Raw genomic sequence first — 12,605 nt, 5'->3', positions numbered from 1 at the left:
ATACTTGTAATTTATGAGATATTTACCCTCCAAAAAATTAATATGTATATATTGATTAAATCTCAGAATATACATAATTTTATACATATAGAAATAATAAACTTAAAGAAATAAAACTCAATGTATGAAGACTAACTTCCACTTACTGATTTGATAAATAATGACTCGAGTCATTAGCCATGAATACCATGGGGAACTCACTCACACTTAGCACCGTGCTGTCATTATAAATATCATCGATTAGTAATCACAAAGAGGGCCGGGCTCATAATTATTAGCAATAAACCCCAGTAAGTGAAGGACTATGAACGACCATAGTTGTCAACTGATATTGATTATTTAACCTCCAGCAAGTTTGACCTTAACCGTAACCTGTGTTCTGGACCCAGACGAAATATAATTAATTAATAAGGTAATAAATTAAAAGAGCAAGTGGAATAGTCTAATTGAATTGTGCACAATCCAAGAATTAATTAATGAAAGCATATGTACAATCATGTTTCTGAAAATCTAATAGTTAACAAAAATAAAATATTCTAGGCTACGCATACAAAATAATAACCATCAATTACTATTAGACACGATTATTTTAGGAATATATCTGGATGGAAGGAAAATTTTGATAAAGAAAAGACACGAAGGTTGAGAAGGGAAGTATGCTTGCTCATGAGATTGATCCAAAGTCGAGAATGAGCTCCAAGCCAAATCTCCTCCTCAAGCTCTAATAAGTGTTGCCTCTTTTTTTTTTTTCCTTTTCCTTAATTTTTTTGATGTTTTCGGTCGTAGAAGGTTTATTGGTTACTGATTGGAATAACTGGGTCCTTAATTGTTGGGTTGAAATATACTAGAGATTTTGTCAAATGTGGAAAGTCTTTCGACTAACTGATGCAATGGAAAATCAATTAAAAAAAATATCAAATCATGACGTGAATAATATTATAAGCAAATTAATTAAGAAACGTTCCCTTTATCTTCTTCAAGCTATAACAATCAAATAAGCACCTTACCTTACTTCGTGGGAGAACTATGTTTAATTATGAAGGCGAACAAAAATTAGTCCCGAGTGAGTTTTCACAGGCAAAACCAAAACACAACCAATCAAATCTGAACAGATATTAGCATCATTGCCATTTATGTCATCTTCTCCAATCAGAATATTTTCATACAATCATTCATTAATTGGCTGATCCCTTAATTCTCAATTCAAAGCTATATACAAAGTAACTAATCATATGTACATCAATTATCAAAAAATATGTTAATTAACATAGTTGATTAATTCAATCAACCCATATTTATATAAGGTAATCAAATCATACGCGATCCCATCACTCTCTATATAGACTCATCTCCTCATTGAATCTTCAACCCCTCTCAAACTCCACGAACACAATGGCAACCAAGAGGCAAAGGAAGCCGAGCATCGGCCGCCAGAAGATCGAAATCAAGCGCATCGAAAACGAGGAATCCCGCCAGGTGTGCTTCTCAAAGCGCCGCGCTGGCCTCTTCAAGAAAGCCAACGAGCTCTCCATCCTCTGCGGCGCTCAGGTCAGTCTCCTGGTCTTCTCTCCGGCAGGCAAGCCCTTCTCGTTCGGCCACCCCTCCGTCGACTACGTCGTTGACCGGTACCTAATGGGCCGGGCCAACGGGCCAAGGGAAAATACCTCGACTTCTAGAGGGGTCACGTTGAATGTCTCGGGCCTCAACGAGAGGTATTCGTCGTTGACGGCGAAGTACGAGGCAGAGAAGAAGAGGAAGGGGGAGTTGGAGAGGGTGATGAAGGAGGTTTGGCTCGGAGACGGGCAGCTCGACGGGGTCGGATTGGAGGGGCTCGAGTGGTTGAAGATGAGGCTGGAGGGTTTGAAGAGGGAGGTGGAGGTGGTGATGATGAGCCATCAGAGGGTTGCTCCTCCCCCTACTACTTTTGAGTTTTGTATGGCGGGAAATCCGGTTCCGTACCATAGAGGGTATCTTGGTAATTTCGGGCAGAATCAGGGGCAGTTGTACTTGCCACCTCCCCCTTCTACTCTTCCTTTTATTAACGATGATAGTATTATGGCTAATGGGAGTAATGGGTTTGGTTATGGTGAGGATTATGAGGAATGGTCGTTTTAATATAGGTTTAGTTTGATACATATAGTTGAATAAGACGTGCTTAGTTTTTGGTTAGGTTGTTTAGTTTTTTATTTGTTCATTTAGTAATTTTATTAGGTTTTTTTGTTTGGAACTCTTTTGTTGAGAGGATTCAAAGATGATCTTAAGGAAAGTTTGAATTGTGTGCTGTGTATGGTAAAGAGCATTCACGTTCTCTCTTTATTTCTTTTTTCTTAAATACTTTGTAAAATTAGTTAGTTCGTTACTCTCAAGGAATAATCTTTCAATATTTATAAATAGGGCTAGCAACGAATCGAACCAAGTTTGTCGCTCTGAATTTCTTTGAATTTGAATAGGACCGCAAATACTTTTTGAATCTTCACTACTATACATTGAATATTACGCTCTATTTATTTGAAAAATAATTCATAGTTCATGAATATTAAAGTATGTAGCTAAAAATTACTTTTACTTGTTAAAAATATTTGGTTTGAAAACTTGCACACGCTTCTTTTGTGAGTGAAAGTTAATTCTTAATTCATTAATTAGTTGTAGTTTCATTTATATCCCTTGAAACTTAATAAGAGAAATAAATATGCTTACAAATTTATGAAGTTTTCTTAATGTCCAAAAGACAAGGAAATTTTTTTACTGAATATATTTTGTACCCTATTAGATCTCAAATTGATTTGGGTTAATTGGAAGTCATTATGCACATTCCTTGTATGAAAGATTTTCCAAATAAACTAGTCCCTTAATTGTAGAATTAAATATGTTAAGGCTTTTCCCAAGCAATCACTGTGAGACCAGAGATATTCGAGGGGGCTTATGTGAATAATTTCCTAAGCAGTAAAAATTGAGATACTATGCATAACCTATATTCCAGGGACTTATTACTGCAATGTATGCAATTTTAGCACTGAAAAGCATGGAAAAATAAAGAAAATAATCTACAAAAAGTTTACCACAAACATGTGTAATAAATTATTACTCTAAAAACAATGTAATGAACCATTCTAAAGGATATATTCTCAAATTGGTTCTCTTCTTAGGCATCATACCCTGGATTCTACTTTTGTGGCTCTTTTTCCCAATTTAAAGGCTGAAAATTGATAGGCATGCAGCTTGACTCTCTGTGATATTTTGATGGCTAGCTTTGCTTTGATTCAAGTGTCTATCAAACTACACAGATGATTGCCTCAGCATTTGAAAAAGAGAAGAACCTGATTCTGAACTGGAGCTGGTTTCAGTCTTTGTTTTAGCAGTTGATCTGGACTGTGAACTGATGTTGAACTTTGAAGCTCTTGAGGTATGATTTTCTTTCGGATGCTGAAAAATAAAAACAGTCATTGAAGTTCAGAAGACCATAGCAATGAATTGAATTGAAACATATACAGTTGTTTCAAAACTAATCAAAATATGCTGCAAAGGAGGAACATTTGTTTTCCATCTTCAAGCACTATTGCTGTATTCTGTATGGTTTAGTTGTATATGAGACGGAGATCATCGTCGACAACATTCAGAAGAGAATGAGATAAGGAATTTGTGCTCAATTGATCACTTTAACATAAAAAAGATTAAAACTTAATATTTTTTTCTCCATTTATCTGTCTATTCATCTACTTAATTAAGTTACATGTGATTTAACTCTTTTGCGATAAAGATGAGTGTGATGTGTGGGGTCTACCACACGGAAAAGAACGCGGTTTGTTTCCGCATGGATTTGTTTTCGTGCACAGAAACAAATCCGGCCCACGAACCAACTGCCTGCTCCCTATATAAACATTATTTTATTAGGTTTTTTTTTTGCGGTAGCTATTGGAGGCGAGCAAGGATTTTGATTGCGGCTGCATGCAAAGGTGAAAAGCGGCGTGCAGGCTGTGGGAGCTTTGGTTTTTTCTTCTCTTTTTGCGACTGCAGTTGAAGAACACAGAGGAGAAGCAGCAGGTGTGCAAGGCTTTTGTGCACCTTTTGAGAGAGATAATTGTATGAGGGGTTTGAGAGTTTGTTTGAGGGTTTAGATTGAGAGTGATTGTAAACCCTAGTTGTATTCTCTCCCTCTATTAGTAGATCTCCCCCCTCCTTGCCCCGTGGACGTAGGCAATTTGCCGAACCACGTAAAAATTGGTTGTATTGCTTTTGTGTGATTTGTAATAGCTGATAGGATATAGGCTTCAGATTCTTGTTCCCTTTGAGAAACAAGAATTCTTATTGCGACCTGACTCTCTTGTTGTGCTGCCGAAGTGCTGCCGAAATTTTCGCTGCGCGCAACAAGTGGTATCAGAGCCCAGATTTCAGATCTAGGGTTTTTTGGTGGAGGAAGATTCTTGTGTGAAGCTTAGTTCTTGGAGTTCTCGGCTTCGGTGGAGATAGCATTAGGAGTTGCCGTTGGAGATTTCGCTTTCCTCGTGTGGATAGGAGATCTATTTGGAATCCGATCTAGGGTTCAGTTGGGTGGTTCCTAATTCTATCAAATTTGTTCTTTCTCTACAATTTGGAGTTAGTTCGCAATGGGAGAAGAAGGTGAAAGCAGCAAATCAATGGCGAGTACAATACAAGTTGGTTTTCAAAACACCAAAATTAGTGTGGTGAAATATGACGGAAAAATCAACTTTGGTTTGTGGATGAGCGACGTACAGGATGCGTTAAATGCTCAAAATTTGGAAGAGACCATCATGGTCCACGAGAGGCCACCTAAATATGAAGAGGCGGTATGGGAGAAAATGAATAGGAACGCTTGTGGGGTGATCAGGTCCTGTTTGGAACAGGAGCTGAAGTATGATGTGATTGGGGTGACGTCTGCGATGAAGATGTGGGAAATTCTCAACAATAAGTACCTTACGAAGAGTGTTGAGAACCGATTGCACTTGCTGCGTAGGTTATTCAGATTCCAGATGTCCAGAGGCACCTCGCTTGCGGCTCATGTGAACAACTATACGAAGTTGTTGTCGGACTTGGCGAATGTTGATGAGAAGATATCGGATGAGTACAAGGCGATTATTTTGTTGGGCTCCTTACCGGATGAGGAGTATGATACCTTCGTGCTCACTTTGTTGAACGGGAGATCTTCTATCAGCTATAGTGAAGTGACTAACGCTTTGACGAACTACGATTTGAGGAGGAAGGATAAGGAGACTTCCCGCGCTAGTACTTCAGGAGAGGCCTTGTCGACAAGAGGTAGAAGCCCATATCCGAAAGGTGGTAACAGAGGGAGGTCAAAGTCTAGAGGCCGTCACCAACTAACAAAGAACCAATGTGCATTCTGCAAGGAGCAGGGACATTGGAAGAGAGACTGCCCGAAGCTCAAAGAGAAGGAGAATAGCAAGAAAAAGGGCCCGAAGGCCAATGAGGTGAACATTGCGAAAGGCGATGATTCCGATGATTCGTGCTTTTCTCTACTGATTACTCCGGAGGTGAACCATGTGGATGCATCAGATTGGATGCTTGATTCCGGCGCTACCTTTCATGTGACCCCTAGGCGAGACTGGTTTGCATCTTTTGAGAAAGTCGACGGGGGCGTTGTTGTCATGGGAAATGATCAATCCTGTGGCGTTTGTGGGATAGGTACCGTGCGGATTAGGATGCACGATGGAGTAGTCCGTGAGTTGAAGGAGGTGAGATTTGTTCCTCAACTGAAGAAAAATCTTATCTCAGTTGGAGCTTTGGAGGCGAAGGGATTCAAGGTGACTTTCGAAAACGCTGTAGCGAAGGTTACTAAGGGATCATTGGTGGTGATGAGGGGAGTCCGCAATCGGAATTTGTATTATCTGAAGGGAAGCACCGAGATTGGCCAGGTTGCTTCGGCTATTTCAGAAGCGGACATGAGCAGACTTTGGCACTATAGATTGGGGCACACAGGTGAAAAGTCACTGCAGACATTGTGCAAGCAGGGGCTATTGAAGGGAGCCAAGAGTGGGAAGATTGAGTTCTGTGAGCACTGTGTTCTTGGCAAGAAGACGAAGGTGAAGTTCGGGACTGCCATTCATCAGACGAGGGGCATCCTGGATTACGTGCACACAGACGTTTGGGGTCCCACCAAGACTGCATCACTTGGTGGTAGACATTGGTTCGTCACTTTTGTAGATGACTATTCTAGGCGTTGTTGGGTGTACACCATGACGAAGAAGAGTGAAGTCCTAGATTTGTTTGTGGAGTGGAAGAAGAGATTGGAACTGCAGACTGGGAGAAAGATCAAGACGTTGCGATCCGACAACGGTGGTGAGTATACTTCTGACCCCTTTCAGCAGCTATGTCGAGACGAGGGCATAGAGAGACACTTCACAGTTAGTCATACACCGCAGCAAAATGGGGTGGCAGAGAGGTTGAATCGGTCTTTACTGGAGAAGATCCGATGCTTATTGTCGCAGAGTGGTTTGGAGAAGATCTTTTGGGCTGAGGCACTTACATATGCGAGCCACCTCATTAATAGGCTGCCTTCATCTGCGATTGAGGGGAAAACCCCTATGGAGATGTGGTCGGGAAAGCCAGCACATGACTATGACCAGCTCAAGGTATTCGGGTGCCCTGCATATTATCATGTTAGAACTGATAAATTGGAACCTCGAGCTAGGAAGGCCATATTTGTAGGATTCAAGCGTGGTGTCAAGGGATACAAGCTTTGGGATCCAGTTGATAAAAAGATTGTTCTGAGTAGGGACGTCACATTTGATGAGGCTTCTATCTTGAAGCTTCCCAGCTCTCATCAGGTGGAGAGCGACCCGACGGAGGAGATATCGCAGGTGGTGGAGATCGATGCAGCTCCACATTGTCCAGATGGTACAGTATCCATGCAGGTGCCGACTGAGGTGACGCCAGGCGAGCACGACGATGACACGGAGGATACGAGTACAAATGTGCAGGATCAGGAACCGACGGCTCAGGTTCAGGATTCTATTGCGGCTAGGAGACAGAGGAGAAACATACAGATGCCAGCACGGTATGCCGACACAGTTGCGTATGCACTTCCGGTGGAGAGTATCGATGAGTTAGTGCCTACTACATTCAGAGAGGCCGAGCAGAGTTCGGAGGCTGATTCGTGGCAGGTGGCTATGCAGGAGGAGATGGAATCTCTTCATAAGAACGATACATGGGAGCTTGTTGAGCTTCCAAAGGGGCGGAAAGCAATTGGTTGCAAGTGGGTATACACGAAGAAGGAGGGCATTGAAGGCACTCCGTTGAGATTCAAGGCTAGGTTGGTTGCGAAGGGCTATGCACAGGAGGAAGGTATTGACTATAATGAGGTTTTCTCTCCGGTGGTGAAGCATTCTTCGATTCGGATTTTGCTAGCTTTGGTGGCACAGTATGGTTTGGAATTAGATCAGTTGGATGTGAAAACGGCATTTCTTCATGGTGATCTTGATGAAGAAATATATATGACTCAGCCATTGGGATTCCGAGCTGCAGGGAAAGAAAAATTAGTTTGCAAACTGAAGAAATCGCTATACGGTTTGAAGCAGTCTCCTCGACAGTGGTATAGGCGATTCGATGGTTTTATGCTTGGTCATTCGTACACTCGGAGCCAGTTTGATCCTTGCGTATATTTTCGCAAGTTGAAAGGAGGTGCGTATATTTATTTGTTGCTCTATGTCGATGACATGTTGGTTGCCTCTATTTCCAGGTCGGCTATAGATGAGTTGAAAGTTCAGCTTTCAAATGAGTTTGAGATGAAGGAATTGGGCGAGGCGAAGCGCATTTTAGGGATGGAGATCGGCAGAGACAAGAAAAATGGCAGAATTTGTTTGACACAGGTGGCTTATTTGAAGAAAGTTCTACAGCGATTCCATGTTAGCATGGATACGAAGCCAGTTAGTGTACCATTGGGAGCCCATTTGAAGCTTTCAGCTGGTCTCTCACCGAAGTCAGTTGAAGATCGTGAGTTGATGTCGAAGACTCCATATGCGAGCGCGGTTGGGAGCTTGATGTACGCGATGGTATGTACGAGGCCAGATTTGTCACAGGCGGTAAGTATTGTTGAATATCATTTCTCCATGATAATGTTTTGATGATAACAATTTATATTTTGTGTGCACTAACTTTCATATGCAGATTTCAATATCAGAATATGTACAAGTGCAAGTGAATATCAAGGCATTTTGAAGTGAAGAAAATGAAGAACAAAAGATAATGTATTTGAATTTTTCTTTGCTTAGAATATTTGTACAAGCCTTGATCACACACACGCACACACACACATTTTTAGAATACACTAACACAGGCTTAGTGTGTTGGTTAACTATAGAAATCCCCTATGTTAACCATTAGAATAATAGTTAAAACTTAATTATAAAAACTCATTATTTCTGAATTTTTGATCTTAATAGTCGACTAATTAGGATAGTAGTCGATTACTCATGTATATAACTCAAATACAAGTTTCTGTCTTTTTACAGTATAGTCGACTAATAGAGATTATAGTCGACTACTGAGATGTTTGACAGAAACATAAGTTTCTGTCTTTTTACAGTGTAGTCGACTAATGACTACAGTAGTCGACTACTGAAGAAAAATATAAATTTTCAAGTTTCTGTCTGAACTCAGTGTAGTCGACTAATTATCATTATAGTCGACTACTGAGAACATTTTCCGAAAACACAGAGTCTGTCTGAACTCAGTGTAGTCGACTAATGACTACAGTAGTCGACTACAAGAGACAGTTTTTCAGTTTTCAGAATTTGAATATCTGACAGTTTTTGGCCGTTTTTAAACGTTTTCAAACTTTAAAAACTTGTCTTTTCAAGGGGTATATATAGGTTATTTGTTCAGAAAAATTGGAAAAATATACATACCCATAAGCTTTGATTCTTGAGCAATTTCCTAAGTGAAAAACATTCTGATTTTCTGAAAAAGAAGAGTTTCTGAAATTGCCTATATACTTTCATCAAAAACAAATCAATTAGGCAATTTTACAAAGATTAAAAGAATCCTAAGCCACTGCTGCACATTATTACACATTCAAGGCTTATAGGATCATTGTGTTCTTCTTCAACAAGTTTTCTCTCGGTTGTGAGAGGGTTAGTCTCTTGGGTTAGAGATTGGTGTTCAAATTGACAAGGAGTTTGTCAATTGGTGTTGCAATTTGCAGGAACTTGCAAATTGGTCAGGTTTGCATTTGATTTTGTAAGTTTATTCAAAATCATAGTGAAAACTCTCAAGCGGGATTTGCTTGGGGACTGGATGTACACCAGTTTGGTGGAACCAGTATAAAATCCTTGTGTTTGTGTTTGCAAATTTCTGAGATTGCCATTTTTTCTTTGCAATTTATTATCTACTTTGCAATAATTTTAAAAGAACACTATTCACCCCCCCTCTAGTGTTCAAGTGTATCTATTTCAGATCCTACATTTGGTATCAGAGCAAGGTGAAAGATGGCATTGTCAAATACATCACAATTCAAGGAAGGTCACTCTACAAATCGTCCTCCAATGTTCGATGGCACGAACTACAACTACTGGAAGTGTAGGATGAAGATCTATCTCCAATCTCTTGGCTACGAACTTTGGAACGTCGTTGAAACAAAATATGAGAAACCAACAACTCCTTTCGCGGAATGGACTACATCTCAAAGGAACAATGCGAATTTGGATTCTAAAGCAATGAATGCCTTATTTTGTGCACTTGACAAGAATGAGTTCAATAGGGTGTCAACGGCCACATCCGCATATGATATTTGGCACACACTCGAGGTAACTCATGAAGGTACTACTAAAGTTAAAGAATCTAAAATTTCTGTTCTTGTGCACAGATTTGAATTATTCAAGATGAAGGAAAATGAGACTATTGGAGAAATGTTCACAAGATTCACCGACATCACAAATTCTCTTATTGGTCTTGGAAAAACATATACTCAAGTGGAGATGGTAAGAAAGATACTTCGTTCACTTACTCCACAATGGGAAAAGAAAGTTACCGCTATTGAAGAAGCCAATGATTTGTCAACTCTTACGGTTGAAAATCTTATTGGTAATCTTATGGCATATGAAGTACAACTTGAAGATAGGAAGAATGATGAAGAATCTAAGAACAAGAAAGTTCTTGCATTTAATACTACTTCAGATAAAGAAGATTCAGATGATAATGATGAAGAAATGGGCATGTTTGCACGAAAATTTCGAAAATTCATCAAAAGAGGTAATTTTAAATTTAAGAATTCAAATTCAACTAACCCTCTTTGTTTTAAGTGTAATAAACCAGGGCATATGAAGAAAGATTGTCCAATGTTGAAGAATAAACAAAAATCAAGTTATTTCAACAACTTCAACAATATTCAAAATAACAAGAAGAGGAAAGCAATGGCGGTCACTTGGGATGATAGTGATGAATCATCCTCAGATGAAGAAATTGAAGAAAAGGAAAGTGCTCACATGTGTTTCATGGCACAAGATGATGTAAGTGAAAATGAAGAGCTTTTAGATGCTTTTAATGAATTATATGAAACTTTTATAAGATTAAAAATTTCACATAATTTTCTTAAAGGTGAGAATAAAAGGTTACGTGAAGAAATTTCAGATTTAAATTCCTCTACTTATACTAATTCTCAATTAGTTGAATTAAAAGAAGAAAATTTTTCTTTACTAAAAGAAAATGATAATTTATCTAATGAAAATAAATATTTAAAATCAGAATGTAATAAGTTAAATATTCGAATTAATAGTTTAGATAAAGATATTTCTTCTTTTAAATCAAGATATGAAGATATATGTTTAAATGTAAGCAAATTTAATAAAGGAAAAGAAAATCTTAATAATATTCTTTCTTTTCAAAGAGAATCACAAAAGACAAAAGGATTAGGTTTTCAAATTAATAAAAACAAATCAAAGAATACAATTTTTGTAAAACCTTCTTGTGATTTGCATGATTATAAATATGAAAATTTGTATAAAAAGAAATCAAAATTCTTTTCTATTTGGGTTCCAAAAGAATTATCTTCTTTTAATAAGAATTTTTATATTTCCCAAACGCGACCTTCGCGTTTCAAGTGCCAAACGCGACCTTCGTGTATCAAGTGCCAAACGCGACCCTCGCGTCCCAAGTTCCAAATCCAATACCGCGAATACTCTGCGTAGCGCGACTAGGTTGAGGGGCGGATATAAGAAGTTTATGGATTCAAGGCATCTCAATCAGATCCATATTCACCAAGAGCCAGTCCTGTCCAATCATGGACTGGGGGTTCCAGTTCAAACCTCACAATCAGTGAGTAATTCTCCTCGAATCTTTATAACAGATTCGAGAGAGTTCACATCGAGAGAAAGATCGATGCAACAAGTCATTCGTTCATTTCAATGTGAACGACTGATTCCTACGGTCCTCTCGGGACGCCAATGCTGGAAAGCCTCAGGTCCTAGTTCGGATGACTCTGAGGCAAGTCGTTCACCGACCGTCAGAGAAATCGCTAACGAGTTTGAAGGAATCTACCAACGCACTCGGACGCGAACAGGAGCTATTCCCCCTGTCAACTATCGGAGTTTGGCCAGAGGAACCAATTCCGATGATGAACACTCGGCCATTCTCAGGTCCTAGTTCTGATGACTCTGAGACAAGTCGTTCGCCGACCGTCAGAGAAATCGCTAACGAGTTTGAAGGAATCTACCAACGCACTCGGACGCGAACAGGAGCTATTCCCCCTGTCAACTATCGGAGTTTGGCCAGAGGAACCAATTCCGATGATGAACACTCAGCCATTGCAGAGTCCCAGTCATCAAGCTCTTTTGTTCCATGAAGATCTCGCGAAGAGACTTGATGAGCAGGAGGCCATGCTCAAATCTCAGCAAGAGGCCATCAATGAACTCCTGGCCCTGTTGACTCAACTCGTCGCAGACAAGGCCAAATCTCAGAAGACAGATTCGCCACCTAGGCAAGAACTCTCCCGGAGAGGAAAGACGTCTTCGTCCCGACCTCACACAAGTAAAGGGAAGGGAAAAATGGTTGATGACACGGCTTCTGACCAAGAAGCCCACAACCTGGAATCTTCCTCTGATGAAGGAAGAGAGACAGAATATGAGCAAAATCCTTAGTCGACTAAAATCAAGGAATTGGAAGCCCGCCTCAATGTCATTGCTAACAGAAGCGAGCTCCAAGATGAGGGAGTTGTCAGGCCCTACCCTGCCGAATGGGACGCAGCCCCTTATCCTCCAAAATTTGAAGTCCCGACGCTACAAACTTTTGATGGCATGGGATCACCGAACCAACATATTTATTATTTCAAGTCACAGACTGGGAATGTAATATCCAACGATGCCATACTGGCTCGATTGTTCATTGGCACCCTTAAGGGAGTTGCCTTTGAATGGTTCAGGAAACTACCTGTCGGATGTATCCAAAGGTGGGCAGATTTAGAGAGACTCTTCCTGTCGAGATTCTTTGAAGAGGATACGGAAGTCTCCATCCATACCCTTCTCGCTACTAAGCAGAAGAAGAGGGAATCCGTCAAAGCCTTCGTCAAAAGATTCCGAACCATGGCTCTCCGGTGTTCGTCAGGTATGACACAGTCTACACTGGTAGAGACTTGTCGACAC

The 12,605-nt window shown here is 40.0% G+C and overlaps 1 protein-coding gene across 1 annotated transcript; it reads left to right on the top strand.

Moving 5' to 3' along the window:
* On the top strand, positions 1,393-2,115 carry LOC109842641 (agamous-like MADS-box protein AGL61). Its single transcript, XM_020411490.1, has one exon. The coding sequence runs from the start codon at positions 1,393-1,395 to the stop codon at positions 2,113-2,115; it is 723 nt and encodes a 240-aa protein (XP_020267079.1).

The sequence above is a fragment of the Asparagus officinalis genome, chromosome 5 (genome assembly GCF_001876935.1).
Source record: "Asparagus officinalis chromosome 5, Aspof.V1, whole genome shotgun sequence".
Lineage (NCBI taxonomy): Eukaryota > Viridiplantae > Streptophyta > Magnoliopsida > Asparagales > Asparagaceae > Asparagus > Asparagus officinalis.
The sequence above is the reverse complement of the archived record's forward strand: the minus strand, read 5'-3'. Positions and strand labels throughout refer to the sequence as shown.